This window comes from Molossus molossus, unplaced genomic scaffold (genome assembly GCF_014108415.1).
Source record: "Molossus molossus isolate mMolMol1 unplaced genomic scaffold, mMolMol1.p scaffold_m16_p_7, whole genome shotgun sequence".
In the NCBI taxonomy this organism is placed as follows: Eukaryota; Metazoa; Chordata; class Mammalia; order Chiroptera; family Molossidae; genus Molossus; species Molossus molossus.
Window position 1 is genome coordinate 63,596,014 of NW_023425401.1, and position 19,330 is coordinate 63,615,343.

A 19,330-nucleotide genomic window follows, 5' to 3' on the forward strand; every position below is an offset into this window, starting at 1 on the left:
GTAGAATTGACAGGTCCATGGGTATGTACAGTTTTACAAGGTTTTCTTTGGTTTGTTAGATACATACATCCAAGTGCTGTCCAGCTACATGGTGACTGTGAGAGTACTTGCTTTCTCTGACACATGACTTGAACCTGTGGCTATGGAGGTATAAGCATATACTTAGACATGACCAGCCATTTTCTCCCTTAATTGTTTTGTGTCATTTGTCTACTGTCCATCTCAGACAATTTCCTCCCTACTTCCCCAATGTTCACAATTTCCATCTCTTTTCCTTGTTAGACCTTTGATATTATTTATTCTTCTGTCCACACTTACTAGGGAAACTACTCAATTGTCTAACAAGAATACTCCACAAAGCCAAATGAACAACTGTTTTAATGTACTTATAAAAGTACACAGAGAGTAATATTTCAAAGGGTTTAACATATAATAATAGAGTCCTGGTCAGTGACACTCAGTGGTTAGAGATTCAGCCTGTGCACTGAAGGCTCACGGGTTCGATTCCCAGTCAAGGGCACATGCCTGGGTTGCAGGTTCAATCTGCAGCCCTGGTTGGGATGCGTGCAGGAGGCAACCAATTCATGTGTCTCTCTCACATCAATGTTTCTCTCTCCCCCCCTAACCTCCCTCCCTTCCACTCTCTCTAAAAATCAGTAAGAAAAATATCCTCAGATGAGGATTAACAACAAAAAAATAATAATAGCTCTGCCCGGTTAGGCTCAGCAGTAGAGCATCAGCCTGCGGTCCAGAGAGACTCAGGTTCGGTTCCCGCTAAGGGCGCGTACCTTGGTTGCAGTTTGTCCCCGGCCTCCATTGGGGTCGTGGGGATGGCAGCCACTCGATGTGTTCCTTTCACGTCGATGTTTCTCTCTCTCTCTTCCTCCCATTCTATCTGAACAAAAAATGAAAGAATGTCCTCGGGTAAGGATAAAAAAAATAATAATAATAATAGAAAATATGAATATGTGTGTGTGTGTGTCTGTGTGTATACACACACAAGGGTGGGAAAAAGTAGGTTTATAGCTCATTTGTTCATTTGTAGAAAGACATGTGGGTTATCATTATTATCACAATAGTTTTATTAACTCAAAAAATATCACAATGCAACTGTAAACCTACTTTTGCCCACCTGTGTATGTGTGTGCGCGCAGTATTAACTAACACTTTTGAACAACTGTGGGCACCATTCTAAATTAAGGGCTTTGTAAAACAGACATAGCCTTTTTCTTAGGAAAATTATGGTCCAGTGGGGGAGATACACAATTAAGTAAGGCATTTAACTCAAGTATGATGGGGAAGTGCAGAAGTACAGAGCAGGGGTTTCTACTGGCTGGGGAGGAAGGCTTCCTGGAAGAAGTGAACTAATGCCAAAGCTAAACGGTGTATCACTGGCCATGACACAGCCTCTCTGAAGACAAGGACACACAGCACTACTGACAGCAAGGCCATGACTCGACTCTAACCTCCTCAATTCTCTAGTCTGAGCTCTTACCCCAGCACCTGTCTCATAGATGGGTAGCAGCAGGTGCAGGGGGCAAACAGCAAAGTGCTTCCTTAAGCTCATGTCCTGCATAAGAGCAGATCAATGATTTCAAGGGCCCTTTATATTAACAGCGAATTTCCTACCTAGGAACACTAATTTTCTTTATCTAACTTTCTCCTCCAGTTCTGCACTTACATGTCTAATAGGCATCTCAAGTGGAACCATAAAAAACAACTCCTGACTTTTCCCCTCCAAGCATTCTTCATTGGCAGTCTTTCAGATTTCAGTAAAAGGTAGCTTCATTTCCTATTTCCTCAAGCAAAAACAATGCTATTGTGTTCTCTCTTTTTCTTACGTCATATCCAACCATGAACAAATACTGTAGGGTCTACCCTTCAAATATATTCAGAATCCAGTCATTCCTTGCCAGCCCTACCAGCTGGTCCAAGACACCATGCTTTACTGAGGTTACTGGAGTAGCCTCCTCACCAGTCTCCACTATTCCTTGCACTTCTGCTGTTTAGCTCCACACAGCAACCAGAGTGATCCTTTAAAATCTAAGTTAGACCATTTAACTAACTCCACTATTCAAACCCTCTGCTGGCTTCCCAACTCACTTTAATTAAAAGCCAAAGACTGCACAAAAGCCTATGAGCCCCTACATGATCTGCTCCACCACAACACACCCATATACATCTCTCTCTCTAGTGTCACCTTCTTCATCTACTCTGGTGATGATGTTCTCCTTTATGTTCCATAAAGAGATGCCTATCATACTGGCCCAGGTAACTCAGCAGTTAGAGTGCCGGCCATGCAATGAAGGAGCACGGGTTAGATTCCTGGTCAAGGGCATGTACCTGGGTTGCAGATTCAAATTCCAGTCCCTGTGTAAGAGCTCACGTGGGAGGCAACCGACTGATGTGTCTCTCACATTAATGTTTCTCTTTCTCGCTCTCTCTCGCTCTCTCTCTCCCTCCCTCCCTCATTCTCTCCCTTCCACTGTCTCTAAAAATCAATGGAAAAAAATATCCTAGAGTAAGGATTAACAAGAGAAAGAAAAGAAACGTCAATCAGACCCTTGCCGCAAAAATTCTGCCCTGGCTGCTCTCTCTGCTGAACCCCCTTCCCTTAGCTGCATGGCTTCCTCCTTCCAGATCTCTGCCCAAATGACACACAAATTATGAGAGATGTCTTCCCTGAACTACCATAAATTAAATAACACCTACCTCTGATCCCTTTCCCCATTTTCCTGTTTAACTACTCCCCTTGATATCCACCATCAACATGGCATGTTTATTTATTGTCCATTTCCCTTCACTAGAATGAATATAAATTTGCCCAGGGAGGAAATTCACCCATTTATTTATTTATATATCTGCAACACTAGAATATTGATGGGCAAGTCACAGGAACTTGGTAAATATTGTCCTACGAATGAATGAACGAATGAAATGGTTAACTCTTATTACACACTTGGCTACACTGTGGTGGTTTCCTCCCAACAAGGTTGCTCTCTCTCTGAGAGAAAAGATTATGTCCTATCTTACCTCAACAGAACACAGTAAGATCCTCCACTGAGAAGTACTCAGCATACTACTAGTTGAGTCTGAAGAAGAGGAATCCCCAATAAAATGAAACATTTGACATGAAAATAATGACCTGGATTGTAATTTGGGCACAAAGTGCATTAATTTTTAGTGGCTGATGTAAAAGATTACCACAAACTCGTCCTGGCTGGTTTGGCTCAAAAGTAGAGCTTGAACCCACAGACCAAAGAGTCGAGGGTTTCATTCCAGTCAAGAATACGTACCTCGGTTGCGATTCGGTCCCTGGCCCTGGTCAGGGTTGTGCATGAAGCAACCAGTCAATGTGTCTCTCTCTTCTTCTCCCTCTCTCTCTCCCACTCTGTCTCAAGATAAAGACGAATAAATAGTATCTTTGGGTGAGGATTAAAAAAAAAAGATTACCATAAACTTGGTGGTTTAAAACAACGGAAATTAATTCTTTCATAGTTCTATAGGTTAGAAGTCTGAAATCAGTTTCAGTGGGCCAAAATTCCAGAGGATCTAGAAAATAATCTAGAATTCCTGCTTCCTCTAGTTTCTGGGGGCCAAAAGCATTCCTTGGGTGCATCACTCCACTCAGGCCTCTGCCTCTGTGTTCACAATGCCTTCCCCCTTCAGTGGTAGCACTCCCTCTTTGAGGACATGTGTGACCACATTTAGGACACACCTAGATAATGCATGATAATCTTCTCATCTCAAGATCCTTAATTATTGACATCTTTGCCATACTCTTCTGCCATATAAAGGAATGTTTCTAGGTTGTGGGAATTAGCACTTGCACTTGGGGCTCATTATTCAGTCTAATAGAAAAAAGCATTTCTTGTAGATTAATAAACTTATTATGTGTCCCTTCAGGTTAATTTTTCTTGGTTTTCACCAAAAGAAAAGAAAAAGCACAACTTTAAAACAACAAAACGAGAGAGAAAAAATGGCGGCGGAGTGAATGGAAGCTACACAGACCATCTCCCAGGACCAAAGTGGAATTACATCGAAAATAAAGACAAATCGTCAGGAAGGGGCAACAGAAAGACAGCTTGGAGGACCACATAACCAGGAACACTGACTCAATCCTGGTAGGCTTGCGAGGATGCACGAGGGGGCCGGGAGCCCACGGTCCACAGCGGCCTGGGCTGGGACCAGGTGACTCGGCTGGAAGCTGCGCCCTCGGCTGGGACCAGCGGCCACCTTGGATGAGTCCTGCAACCTCGGCTGGGTGCTACGCCCTAGGCTGGGTCTAGCGGCCTCAGCTTGAAGCTGCTGCTGCCTCAACTGTGTCCGGTGACCTCGGCTGGGGCCAGCGGCCTCAGCTGGAAGCTGTGTGCTCGGCTGGGTCCTCTGGCCTCGGCTGGGACCAGCATCTGCCTCGGCTGGGTCCTGAGGCAGCCTCGGCTGGGTGCTATGACCTGGGCTGGGGCCTGCGACCTCGGGTGGGTGCTACACCCTCAGCTGGTACCACAGCCTCTGCCGCCCTTAGCTGGGAGCAGCGCCCTCGGGTTAAAGTCCCAGGCAGCTCGAAGGCGCAGAGCCCCGAACAGAGGCTAAATTGGCAGCAGCCATTCACCTTTGGCTCCAGCAGAGAGAAAGCACACTGGACTGGAACTGTGTGGGACACTCGGGATTTGGAGGGTGCTCAGAGGTTTTGCTGAGTGCAGCCACACAGGACCTTGGTCCTCTTACTCCTTACCTGGCCCTGGGAAGAGGTGGCGGCCCCTCCCTCGGAGATTCAACCCCACCTGGTGGCCATTGAAATGCTAACTGAGACCCATTACAACCAGCATCTGCCCCACACTCAGGAAATCCTCTTACACTGAGCACCTGAGGGAGTTTTTCAGTCAACTCAGAAACCAAGGTTCTTTAGGTGACCACTACTAATAGCCTCGAGGCAAAAAACCTAGAGGATAACTACCATTCCCTGGACTACCAACTCTAACCAGGAAAGTTAAGACTTGACAGTGGTGTTTAAAGTGGGTCCTCCTTGCCTCATCCAAACCCAGAAGAGGGAGCCACAAACAACAGAACACCAACACACACAGGGAAAATCTGGCAGACTCCAAAGCCCACTGTGATAGCCAAAATGGTGAAAAACAGAAACAAAAGCCAAATGAAAGAACAACGGATGACTACCTAAGATGAGATAAATGAGGTGCAGTTAAGCAAATTAACAGAACTAGAATTCAGAGCCATGATCTTGAGGAAGGTCAACAGCATGTGTAAGGACATGAGCACCATGAGTAAAGATATAGAAATGTTGAAAATCAACCAGGTGAAAATTAAAAACCACCAAGAAGAAATGAAGAATGACATAGCAGAAAATAAGAACACATTGGAAGGTCTAAATAGCAGAGTAGAGGAAGCTAAGAACAGGATCAGTGCATAAGAGAACAGGGTAGAAAAAATCAAACAATCAGAAAACCAAAAGGAAAAAACGATTAAAAAAACAGGAAGACAGCTTCAGAGAACTGTGGGACAGAAGGAAATGTAATAATATTCGAATCATAGGAGTCCACGAAGAAGAAAATGATCAAGGGTTAGAGAATACAATCAAAGAAATCAGACAGAAAACATCCCTAATTTGGTGAAGGAAGAAGGCATAAAAGTTCAAGAATCACAGAGAGCCCCAAGTAAGAAGAACCCAAACAGAACAAAACCAAGACACATAGTTATCAAACTACTAAATGATTAAAGACAAAGAGAGAATCCAAAAAGCAGCAAGCGATAAGCAACAGGTTACCTACAAAGGAAACCCCATAAGGCTCTCAGCTGACTTCTCACAAGAAACACTACAGGCCACAAGGGAATGGCATGAAGTAATCAAGGTCATGAAAAACAAGGATCTGAATCCAAGACTACTCTACCCAGCAAGGCTATCATTCAAAATAGAAGGTCAAATAAAGAGCTTCCCAGACAAAAAAAGGCTAAGGGAATACATTAGCACCAAATCAGCACTGCAAGAAATGTTATAAGGACTGCTGTAATTAGCAAGAAAAATTGGAAGAATAATGAAACCACATCAAACAAAAATGACAATAAATAAGTACATATCAATAATCACCTTATATGTAAATGGCTTGAATGCTCCCATAAAAAGACACAGAGTTGCTTATTGGATAAGAAAGGATGACTCATCTATATGTTGTTTACAAGAGACCCACCTCACAACAAAAGACTCACATAGTTTGAAAGTGAAGGGAGGGAAAAAAATCTTCCAAGGAAAAGGAAAGGAAAAAAAAAGCTGGGGTAGCAATACTCATTTCTGATAAAAGACATTTCAAAATGAAGGCCATAACTAGAGACAAAGAAGGCCACTACATAATATTGAAATGATCTATCCAACAGGAATATATAACCTTGATAAACATATGCACCCAATATAGGAGCACCAAAATATATCAAAAATCTTCTGGAGGACTTCAAAGGAGAAATCGATAGCAATACAATCATAGCAGGGAACTTCAACACCCCGCTGACAGCACTGGATAGATCCTCTAGGCAAAAAATTAGCAAGGAAACAGAGACTCTAAATGAAGCACTAGACCAAATGGATTTCATAGGTATCTACAGAGAATTACACCCCAAAACTACAGAATTCACATTCTTTTCAAGTGCACATGGGACATTCTCAAAGATAGACCACATATTAGGGTACAAACTAAGTCTCTACAAGTTCAAGAAGACTGAAATCATATCAAGCATCTTCTCAGATCACAATGGCATGCAACTAGAAATCAATTGCAAGAAGAACATACAAAGACATTTGAACACATGGAAGCTAAACAGCATGCTATTCAACAATGAATGGGTCACCGAGGAGATCAAGGAAGAAATTAAAACTTCCTGGAAACCAATGAAAATGAAGACACAACAACACAAAATCTATGGGATGCAGCAAAAGCAGTTCTGAGAGGAAAGTTCATAGCACTACAGGCCGACCTCAACTAACAAGAAAAATCTCGAATAGACTATCTAACCTCACAACTTAAAGAACTAGAAAGCAAACAAAAAGAAAACCCCAGAGCAAGTAGAAGGAAGGAAATAGTAAAGATCAGAGCAGAAATAAATGACATAGAGACCAAAAAAACAATTCAAAGGGTCAATAAAACAAACAGCTGGTTTTTCAAAAACATAAACAAGATTGATGGACCCTTAGCTAGACTCACCAAGAAACAAAGAGAGAGAACCCAAATACAAAAAATCAGAAATGAAAAAGGAGAAGTAACAACTGACACCACAGAAATACAAAAGATCGTTAACAACTACTATGAACAATTATATGGCAAAAATTCGACAATCTAAGCAAAATGGACATATTTCTAGAAACACATAGTCTCCCAAAACTGGACCGGGAAGAGATTGAACCCTTGAACAGACCAATAACAACAGAAGAAATTGAAGAGGTAATCAAGACTCTCCCAGCAAACTAAAGTCCAGGCCCGGATGGCGTCATGGGGGAGTTTTACCGAAAATTCAAAGAAGAACTAACACCCATTCTCCTCAAACTATTTCAAAAAAAGTCAGATAGGAAGGCATCCAAACTCGTTTTATGAAGCCAGCATAATTCTAATTCCAAAACCAGAAAAAGACACTACAAAGAGCCCTGGCCCGTTTGGCTCAGCGGTTAGAGCGTCGGCCTGCGGTCCTGAGAGACCCGGGTTCGGTTCCCGCTAAGAGCACGTACCTCGGTTGCAGTTTGTCCCCGGCCCTGGTCGGTCGTGAGGGTGGCAGCCACTCGATGTGTGCCTTTCACGTAAAAAAAAAAAAAAAAAAAAAGACACTACAAAGAAAGAAAACTACAGGCCAATATCCCTCATGAACATAGACGCCAAAATCCTGAACCAGATACTAGCAAATCGGATCCAGCGATATACCAAAAAAATGATCCACCATGACCAAGTAGGATTCATCCCAGGGATGCTGGGGTGATACAATATTCGCAAATCAATAAACGTGATACACCACATAAATAAAATGAAGAATAAAAACCACATGATCATATCAACAGGTGACGAAAAAGCCTTCAACAAAATCCAGCACCCATTTCTGATAATAACGCTCAGCAGTGTGGGAATAGAGGGATCATATCTCAACATAATAAAGGCCATATATGAAAGACCTACAGCCAACATCATACTCAATGGGCAAAAATTAAAAGCATTTTCCTTAAGAACTGGAACTTTTGCCTCTCTCATTTAACATAGTACTGGAAGTCTTAGCCACAGCAATCAGACAGGAAGAAAAAATGAAAGGGTTCCAAATTGGAAAGAAGGAAGTGAAACTGTCATTATTCGCAAATGACATGATACTATACGTAGAAAACCCCAAAGACTCCATCAAAAATTTACTAGACTTAATAAATGAATTTAGCAAAGTAGCAGGATACAAAATTAACATCAAGATATCGATGGCATTCTTATACAGCAATGATGAACTCACAGAAAGAGAAACTAAGAAGACAATCCCATTTACCATTGCGGCAAAAAAATTAAGACATCTAGGAATAAACTTAACCAAAGAAATAAAAAACCTATTTGCAGAAAACTACAGGTCATTGAAAAAAGAAATAGAGGAAGATATAAAAAAGTGGAAGCCCATACCCTGTTCATGGCATGGAAAAATTAACATCATTAAAATGTCCATACTACCCAAAGCAGTCTATTGATTCAATGCAATCCCCATAAAAATACCAACGGCACACTTCACAGAATTAGAACAAGTACCTCAATAGTTCATATGGAACCAAAAAAGACCTGGAATAGCTACAGCAATCTTGAAAAAGAACAAAGTTGGAGGGATCACATTACCAGATTTTAGGTAATACTACAAAGCCACTGTAATCAAAACAGCCTGGTACTGGCATAAGAACAGGCTTATAGACCAGTTGAACAGAACAGAGAACCCAGAAATTAACCCAAGGCAATATGCTCAATTAATATTTGACTAAGGTGGCAAGAGCATACAGTGGAGTAAGGACAGCCTCTTTAATAAATGGTTCTGTGAAAATTGGACAGCAACATGCAATAAAATGAAACTAGACCATCAACTTACACCCTACACAAGAATAAACTCAAAATGGATAAAAGACTTTAATGTGAGTCATGAATCCATAAAAATCCTAGAAGAGACTGTAGGCAACAAAATTTCACACATCATACGCAGCAGAATTTTCATTGATATATCACCTCAGGTAACAGAAACAAAGGAGAAAATGAACACATGGGACTACATCAAACTCAAATGCTTCTGCACAGAGAAAGATACAATCATCAAAATGGAAAGGCTACCCACTGTATGGGAGAGCATCATTGCCAATGATATATCAGATAAAGGGTTAATTTCCAATATATATAGAGTGCTCATAGAACTCAACAAAAAGAAGACAAAGAACCCAATTAAAAAATGGGCACATGAACTAAATAGACACCTCTCCAAACAGGACACACAAATGGCTAAGAAACATATGAAGAAATCCTCAACATCACTAATCATCAGAGAGATGCAAATTAAAACAACTATGAGGTATCACCTCACACCTGTCAGAATGGCCGCCATCAAGAAATCATCAAACAACAAGTGTTGGCGAGGGTGTGGAGAAAAGGGGACTCTAGTACACTGCTGGTGGGAATGCAGACTGGTGCAGCCGCTATGGAAAACAATATGGTGTTACCTCAAAAAATTAAAAATTGAAATTCCATTTAACCAGTGATCCCACTTCTAGGAATATACCCTAAGAAGCCTGAAACACCAATCCGAAAGAATATATGTACCCCCATGTTTGTGGCAGCAGTATTTACCATAGCTAAGATCTGGAAACAACCCAAATGTCCTTCAGTAGACGAATGGATAAATAAGCTGTGGTACATATACACAATGGAGTACTACGCAGGTGTAAGAAAGAAAGATCTCTTATCCTTTGAGACTACATGGATGGACCTGGAAAGTATCATCCTAAGTGAAACAAGCCAAACAGAGAAAGACAAGTATCATATGATCTCACTTCTTTGTGGAATATAATCAACATAACAGTCTGAGGAATGGGGTAGTCCCAGAGACGTGGAAGTGGGGTATAAACTGACAATCCCCTGAAGAGGGGGTGGTGGGGGAGAGATAAACCACAGAACTTATATGCATGTATGCATGAACAATGGACATGGACAATAAAGCTGGAGACACGGCAGGGAGGGAGGGGGAGGAGGGAATCTGTGGGGGAAAAAGAAATATCTGTAACAAAAATTAATTAGTAAAAAAATAAATAAATAAAAATAAATAAATAAAACCGCAAAAAAGCCACTTGGTCCATTTAAAGAACTTAACAAATATCCACAATACAAGTTTTTTCATGATTGACAACACATATGGATAGTGAGATTGCGGAATCATTTTTTTATCCTAGACTCTGAGCACAACTTCCTTTCTGTTATCTTCAGTGTGAATCAGACTGTTTATGTAACACATGAAAAGAATTAGTGTATGTTTGAGGCAGGATAGTAAGAAGCTAGGAAAATTTCTGGGCAAGCGAAATGGGAAAACTGAGACAAGATAATTAAACAAGCCCAAAAAATTTGAAAAACTTACAGCCAGCTAGTGAATTGCAAGACCTTATCGTTCCCAACCAAGAACACCTGAGAGCAAATGGTTTACAGTCGTCCCTCGCCACTTTGCGCTTCGACTTTAGCAGCTTCACTCTATCGTGGTTTTTTCAAATATATTTATTAAAAAGTTGATCGAGACATTGAAAATGATAGTGTGCGCTCAGTTGTCTGAGTCAATTATACACCCCTGTATTACAATTAAAATTACTGTACATATGGACTGTCAGCCTATGTATTCGAGCACCCCAGGAATCCTTCAACACCAGGTACAACCGCCTGACCACTCCTTGTGTTTGGGCAATAACTTTTTTCCAAAAAATCGGGTGTGATGAAACCAAGCCAATTAGAGTGTGCTGTTCACTGATTGGCTACCCTATCCTCTTCCTATCCTGGCCACTGATTGGCTCAGCCTCATGCAAGTTCATATCTCTCATATATACTTCTACATCAATACGCATCGGAAGCATCTTTGCTCTTGTAAGTGTTTGCAATTTTTGAGATCTTTTACCTAAGCCACATGATGGCTCCTAAGTGTGCTGCTTCTTCTAAGCTTTCTGACAATGAAACTAAGCAATGGAGGAAGATGCTTACCATCCAGAAGGGGAAACTCTTGGATATGATCAAAGATGGCAAAAAAAATCGTGGAGATTGCCTGCCATTACAACTTGAATGAGTCTACCATTCGCTCCATCCGTAAAGATGAAAAGGGCATTCTTCACAACGGCTACTGTCTCTTTCAACAGCAAAGCAAAGCTCGTCATGACAAGTCGTGATAAGTTCATAGTGAAAACGGAGTCTGCCCTAGCCATTTGGATCAGCAACAACCGCAAAAAAAAAAACATTCCGTTGGATTCACTGGTCATCCGGAAGAAGGTGAGGCGGCTCTATCAGTGCTTTACGGCAGACAAACCTCAACCAGGACCCTCTTCTGCAACGTTCATGGATTTCACGGCCAGCAGGATTGGTTTCAGAAGTTCCAGAAGAGGTATCATCTGAAGAGTGTCGTTCTCCATGGAGAAGCTGCCTCTGCTGACCAGCCTGCAACAACACATTCCAGAAGATCCTTGAGGAGGGCAAGTATCATCCAGAACATGTGGATGGGTGCTGGAGACACATTCGAATCCCTTAACTGACGAGGATCTGGTAGAGATGACTAAGTCTGCAAGTGAGGAGGAGGAAGAGCAGCCAGAGATTCCTGGGGGTCAGGAGGAGGAAGTTGGCCTAAAAAGCACTTGAGCGTGTCTCACAAGTCGTGAGAACTATTAAGGTAGTACAGGACATGAATGGCGAATGGGACCCAAAAATGATGTGTGCATTGCGGTTCTGGAATGCGCTTGATGGAGCGATAGAACCCTACAAAAGCCTCCTCATGCATATGAAAAGATAGCGCCAGCAACTGCCTATCACGATATACTTCAGCTGTGCACCCAGACACCCACTGCCTACTCCTAGTGCTCCTTCGATGGAGGAAGATGACAACACACCTGCTGAAGACAGTGCACCACCTGCAGACTCTCCTATTGAGGTCGTGCTTCAGAGGAGCAGTAACCTTGCTCTTCTTAGCTGTGAAGTATATCTCTTCATCTTCATCACTTCATCATCGAACAAATTGCACTATTTTCATAGGTTAGTAGTTGTAAGAACTGTTCGTGTGTGCAATTAAATGTACAATAATAATAATTTGATATTTGTAACATCTAATATGTCTTATTTTCTCTTATTTTGTCTAATATATTGGGTAACATGAGTATAATGGTGACTAAAGGGTGTTATTTCATGTCTAGAGGCCTCTAATAATGTTAAAAACATATTTTGAAGGTCATAAACAGATTTTCTATGCTCTAACTGCGAACATATTCAATTTATAAATAAAGAATCCTACTTCATGGAAATTAATTTATCACGATAGAGTCTGGAATTGATTAACCACAATAAACGAGGGCCGACTGTATACCTTTCCTCCCTAATCAGAGAATAAATAACTTAAATCACCCTGGTCAGGGAGATGAAGAACAAAGACTCAGTTAACTCCATTTGAGCCAGCCAAACCCACAGCCAGATGAAGTCAGGGGAACAAATAACAAAAACCCAAGTAGAGCCAGACAGACCCAAGATAAAAGTGAAACAGTAAAGCCAACCAAAGAATAATCCCAAACTTCCCTATATGCTCATTTTGATGCATCATCATATTAAAAATGCACCTGGAAAGCTGATGATTATTCTGGTGGAATCCTCCCCTAAGATTCTCACCTGTAGAAGAAAGGTGAAAGTCCTCAAGTTCAAGAAGTCCGGTGCGCTGGCTCTACAGCACACGCATGTCCCTCTTTGGGCACGCACTTTTTACTTTCTCTCTCCTAAAAGCAGCCCCACTTGGCTCACTTCTCTGCTATAAAATTTCTATGGCGCAGAGCACTGCCTAGGCTCTCTGCTGTTGCTTCTTCTACCCGAAGTCCTTCCTTTGTTTCACTGTCCCCAGCTTTAATAAATATACTCTCAAAATCACCTGGACTTGTTTTGTGAAATCTTTCCTGAAAAAAGTCCAGAACCCACACACTGTAGGCCAGCCTGAGGTAGACCAGGGCTCCAGGCTGGTCCCTTCCCAACTGACATGTTGAATTAAGAGAGAAAATGAATTATATCAATGTAAGAGTCAGAAGGACCTAACCTCCACATTAACTATACTTGTTTTGATAATAAGAAGCATTTCAATACTACTTTTTATGCATCCCCGTTCCAGAGAAAACTAAATTTTATTTTATTTTATTATTTATTTTTTATCCTCACCCGAGGATATTTTTCCATTTTTTGTACAGATAGAGCGGGAGGGAGAGAGAGGAAGAGAGAGAGAGAAACATCCATGTGAAAGGGACACATCGAGTGGCTGCCACCCACACGACCAACCAGGGCCGGGGACAAACTGCAACCGAGGCACGTGCCCTTAGCGGGAACCAAACCCGGGTCTCTCTGGACCGCAGGCTGACGCTCTAACCGCTGAGCCAAACCAGCCAAGGCGAAAAATAAATTTTAAATAGCCATGTCTCTTTCATGACTATTCTAGAATTTTATGACATAATAATGACAGTCAATATTTATTAAGCACAATATGTCAGATTCTGTGCTAAGCTCTTTATATACATTACCTCATTTAATTCTCCACAAAACTTATGGTGTGAGAATTATCAGTATTACCATTTTGCAGATGAGGAGATTAAGTCTGAGAGAGGATCACACAAGAAGAAAATGCAGAAGTCGGAATTGACCTCAGGTCTGTCTGATTCTAAAGCCTGAGCTCTTCCATTATACTACTGCTGGGATACTTTCTCATAACACTTTTACTTCAGCTAATTTTTAGTTTATTTTGTTCATATTAAACTATACATTTTAAAAGAGAAACAAACAACTTTTGATTCTGAAGTACGTGAGACAAGCACTGACATTCATAAAATAAATGTGAATGAGCTTTGGGCCTTTTTTACAGAATAGCTAAATTTTATTTATTCAGGTGCATAAAGGGCAGATAGTTATATGCCACAAAATAGTCCCAAATCTTATCGATAATAAGTCTTGGCCTCTACCCTTTCATATCATTACCAAGAAAGCAGGATGAATTCGTTTCATCCTTCTTTTCCACCATTAGCTCTAATGAAGAAGCTGAGGGAAATGTGAAGAACAACAGAGCAAGGAAAACCTGATGAATTCACAAAATTAATCACTTGTTCTATAAATAGGCAAGGGCAACTGAGTTATGGAAAATTTTAAAATAGATTTTAAAAAGCAGCACCACTGTGAACATACAAAAGTTCACAACTTGTTCCCAGGGCATGGTAAAGAAAGACTATCTTAAAACTTCTGCATATGAAAGGATTGAGCATTAAATGATTATCACATGACGATAATCCTCAAGTGAAAATAGTTTGGTTGCAGGAAGCCATTCAAGAACTCATATTCCTTTGGACAATCTTGATAGATCTATAACAATATGGACTCATAAGACAAACCAAACCACCTTGACAGAAGTCCCCCAGCCAATAATCAATGTCACACTGTCCTTCCAGCAGAGGCTGCAGGGATACATATCTGGGCGAAGACTTATATCATCCCGGGGCACATTGGTGATTCTTTGCTTTGTAGTGATGTCAAAAATCTTCACACCCTGGAACATAAAATAGCATTAAGTATCCTCTACTCAGGAAAAAAAAAAGCAACAAAAAATACTGCTATGTACTACTAATAACCAGCACTGCCAAATACTGACAGTGTTTACTGAGCACTGCTGGGAGTCATGCAAAGGAAAATGCTCCTACTCCACACAAACCTGTGAGAATCCCAAACAAAAGAAAAACCCTATGCTTCTTTCTGGACTAAAGCAATTTTATTAGTGGATGGCATCAGTGGTTCAAGTACAACACAAATGTGAAATGTACAGATGTCAACAAGTGCATTTCCAAAATGACAGACAAGTAACATTTCTAATTGTATCATTCCACTTACTTCAAAATGAAGTGTGCTTTTTAGAAACACTTTGAAATTGAAAATCTACTAGGTAAAGAAAACTACACTTGACATTTAAAGTACTCAAATGGAAATATCGAGCAACAGCTAACTAAACATAAACCAAGAGGCCACAGGTTTACCTTTACTGTGATCCAGGAAAAGTAAGTCCTGAATAGCAAGGTAGATTCTGGGAGAACAGAACAGAACTAATTTGCTAAGTTACACCTTGAAATTCCAAACGATATGCCAGATGTCAAAAAGTGATTTTTAAACTTTCTATTTGTTCTAACTCATAATGAATGAACTTTAAGTAAGCGTAGCACCAAAAATCATGACCTACTTTTTAAAAGGCAGGCCTATATTTTTCCTGCGATTATGCTGGGAGTAAAATGCAATCAGCAATATTCTGCACTTGTTTTATATCAACTGTTACTTGCCCTTGGCTAATAGGCAAAAGGTATTTTCAAGATCACATTCCCAATGCAGCCCTTCGATTATTAAGATGCCTTTTCATTTTCTTGGAGATTCTCCATGCCTCGGGTTTCTTCCTCTAAAATAGATTCCAGAATATGTTGGGAGTTACTATATTATGAAAGCCAAGAGCAATCTAATTTCTTTAACTTTCCAGGTATGATATGAATTACCATCTGTATCTTTTAGAAATGACCACCACAACAAGTGATATCTTTTCCCTTTGTTATAGCCCTCTCAGTTCTGCTACTCTTTTGGCTCTGAAGAAGCATTAGGAAGATGAAGACATGCTTTTACCATATTATTGGCCCAAGCAATCAGATGGCCTCTCCACTTCACACTCCTTATGTTCCCTTCCCCTTCATGTAGAACAGAAGACTTCCATCTGCTCATCCAAGACCGTTCAAAAAGCAGTAGCTAGGGACAAATATAAAAACAGAATTTTAGAAACCAAGAAGCATGTATTAGATTCCTTCCTTACTATTTTTGCATGGCCATTGACCAAATGACATAAAAGTTATTCTCAATAATTTTTATGCAGACTTATAGTACTACATAACTTGCATTTTGGAAAGAATTTTCACTACATTTTATCCTGCCCAGGACACTATTTAAAAATGTATTAGTGTTGAAGTTACTACAAAGTCAAGCCACAAGATGGCACCAAAATACCAAAATTCATGGCGTCACCTCAGTCAGTCAAAAGATTTGTATCACAAAATGTTCTTCAAAAGATTGCCCAAGATTTAATTTTTTTGGTAAACTGGGAAATAAAAACCTCATAATTTTCCCCTGAAAGTAATAATATTAGTTACAGATTAAACCACAATAGTTAGAAGCAGTTTGTTTTCCATTTAACCCAAGAAAAATAATTTTTAAATGACATTTGAGCAGTAATTTATTTCATAAGAGAATTTTGCGTTAAGATTAAACTTTTTGCCCGGCCAGTGTGGCTCAGTGGATTGAGCGTTGTCCCATAAACTGAGAGGTCCCCGTTTGATTCCTGGTCAGGGCACATGCCTGGGTTGCAGGATTGATCCCCAGTAGGGGGCGGGGGGGCATATGGGAGGCAGCTGATCAATGTTTCTCTCTCACATGTTTCTGTCTCTCTTTCCCTTCCTCTCTCTCTAAAAAAAAAAAAAAAAAAATCAATAAAAATGTATTTAAAAAAAGATTAAATTTCTTTTAAAAGTTCAGAGTACTAGGGCCTTTATTTTAAGGGGAAGAATCTATAATAAGAAATACCTGCTGGATAAGTTTTATTACCAAATATAACTGGTCCAAATCCCTGAGACTATAGTTCTAATAACTCAGGTATTATTAAGGGTACAATAAAATATTTTTTCTTGATATATCCAATTTAAATACTTTAAGAAAAGACATGTGTACAATATATAACTTAAAATATATGATATAATTTATACAATGTATAACTTACAATATATAACTTCACACATGTAATCCTAAAATATGTTTACCATTTAAAAGCCAATGCTGGCCCTGGCCGGTTTGGCTCAGCGGTTAGAGCGTCGACCTGCGGTACAGAGAGACCCGGGTTCGGTTCCCGCTAAGGGCACGTACCTCGGTTGCAGTTTGTCCCCAGCCCTGGTTGGTCGTGCGGGTGGCAGCCACTCGATGTGTCCCTTCACATCGATGTTTCTCTCTCTCTCTCTTCCTCTCTCTCCCTCCCGCTCTATCTGAACAAAAAATGGAAAAATGTCCTCGGTTGAGGATAAAAAAATAAAAAAAATAAAAAAATAAATAAATAAATAAAAGCCAATGCTGATGACAGATTCCATAACAGAATTTTTAAAATTCCTATTATCAGAGCCATTTTCGGTTTACCTAAGTATATTCTGTGTCCCTTCCCACCTCCAAAAATGGGAGAAAATAGGTTAATAGGAGAAAAAGAATAAATGCACATTTTACTTATATTTTTTAATCCATCTTTCTCAATAGTTAAGTTCATATAGTAAGAAAGTACAATAAAGAAAAATGTCCTAAAATTAAGTGTCCATCTCGCAAATAAGCAGAGTATGGTCACTTTTAAGTGCATATTAGTGTTTGAAGTTCTTTATTATCCAAGAAAAAGAAAGGTGGTCTCACACATCCATAGTGGAGAATGCAGGCAGGGTTTTTACTGACATGGAGTCCTGTCTTTCCATCAGACAGATTCAGGATATCCTCTCAAAGACCTTCTAACCCTTCTCATCCTCTCCCAGCCCAGATCCTAAATAAGAAATCACCAGCACCATGTCTTTCAGTTTCTTATTAGAGACCTCTGTGATTCAGACTCTCCCTAAGAGCCTAGAAGTCCCTGAATATGGTTAGTATTTTGTGATAGGACAGATTTGAAATTTGGGAAAGGAGGAGAAAACCTGAGAATGTACCTCCTGCTACATGTTCCACTAAAGATAGGTAGCTCAAAACAATTACCAAACTGCAGTTCTCAAACATCTCCCATCTCGAACAATTTGCTTCTCAACCAACAATCCTTCCATGCTGATACCTACCTGTATGATCAGTCACATGTCTCTCAGGCAACAAAGGAGAGAATGCCAAGTATGAGTCAGTTGATCACTAAACCTCATGTTAACTAAATCTCTGGAAATGGTGCTATGAATAATTTCATGGTTTTTTCCTTTTGTTACTTATTATTAAATTTTCATTTTTTATTGAACATTTCTTTTTTGTTAAATTTTCATTTACATTTCATGTCCTTTTTGTTTTTAAAGTGTTTATAGATTAAACAGTAGGTTAGGCATGTACTGTATAATAGAGAGATTAAAACAGAGAATCATATGGGGGTCTGAAATGGATACATTCAATTTACACTATTTCTAATGGGAAAAAAATGATTCAGTTTCAAACTGCCTTTCGGAATGAATTAAGTTCAAGAATCAAGGTTCCACTGTATATTAAACATGAGGAATTGATGTTTGACATATTTATCTTCCACCTGTGGTCTGGATCGGGGTCAGGGTGAATGTGGGCTGGGCCCAGAGAAGGCTCCTTTACCACCTGCTTGAGGGAGTGGTGGCTGGATGGCCAGGACATGAGTGTGGTGGGGCATGGTGTCAAGTTCCTGTCCCTTACCAATTTCCACCTAGAAATGACCAATGCAGTATTTAAAAAAGAACAGTCTGCACCTGTGTTTTAGAAAAATTAAACATGGCCCATATTTGAAATTAAAACTTCTACAGAGTGACAGAAATAAAACCCCCATGAAGGCCATGGTTCAACTCACTACAAGAAAAAGCCGGCCTCGGAAGTAGCTGGTTGGGTAGAGGGGGCTGGAGGTGAAGGGAGTCATTGGGATAATGTCATGCAGGGTACACAGGCTTTGGTCAGCACTGGTAGCTGACACCTGAGTAGCCACTCCCACTGTTACCTGGTGACACAGTTTAGAAGGAAAGCATGCACATTGGCAACTGGAAGGCACCTACCAAGGACAGTTGTGCCAGTTATGAGAGGTGAACAAAACCTGTACATACTTCGGATTGCTTTAGTAAATACAGAAAGCAAGCTTTAAAAAAAAAATAAATAAATAAATAAATAAATAAAGTAATTCGTTGCTGCACCAATAATTATATTCTTTGGCAGGCATTTTTCCAACAAACAATTGTTCCCGTTCAAGCAATAATAAAAACTTCCTTCTCCCACCACTGTCAGGAAAAAAAATTTGAACAAATTCTCAGAAAATCTATAACAAATTTACAGCAATTTCA

At 40.2% G+C, this 19,330-nt stretch overlaps 1 protein-coding gene across 14 annotated transcripts in view; it reads right to left on the minus strand.

The window, feature by feature from the left end:
- Window positions 1-19,330, minus strand: part of VPS41 (VPS41 subunit of HOPS complex) — a 240,507-nt gene that overhangs the window by 110,474 nt on the left and 110,703 nt on the right. For 13 of the 14 annotated variants that reach the window (XM_036247664.1, XM_036247663.1, XM_036247674.1 and 10 more), the window contains 2 exons: window positions 15,900-16,019; window positions 14,644-14,790 (listed from right to left, as the gene is read on the minus strand). In XM_036247664.1, coding sequence (XP_036103557.1) covers window positions 14,644-14,790; window positions 15,900-16,019 — 267 coding nt within the window. Of the gene's footprint in view, window positions 1-14,643; window positions 14,791-15,899; window positions 16,020-19,048; window positions 19,111-19,330 lie in introns of those variants that run through there. The other variant, XM_036247672.1, reaches the window with a different exon arrangement.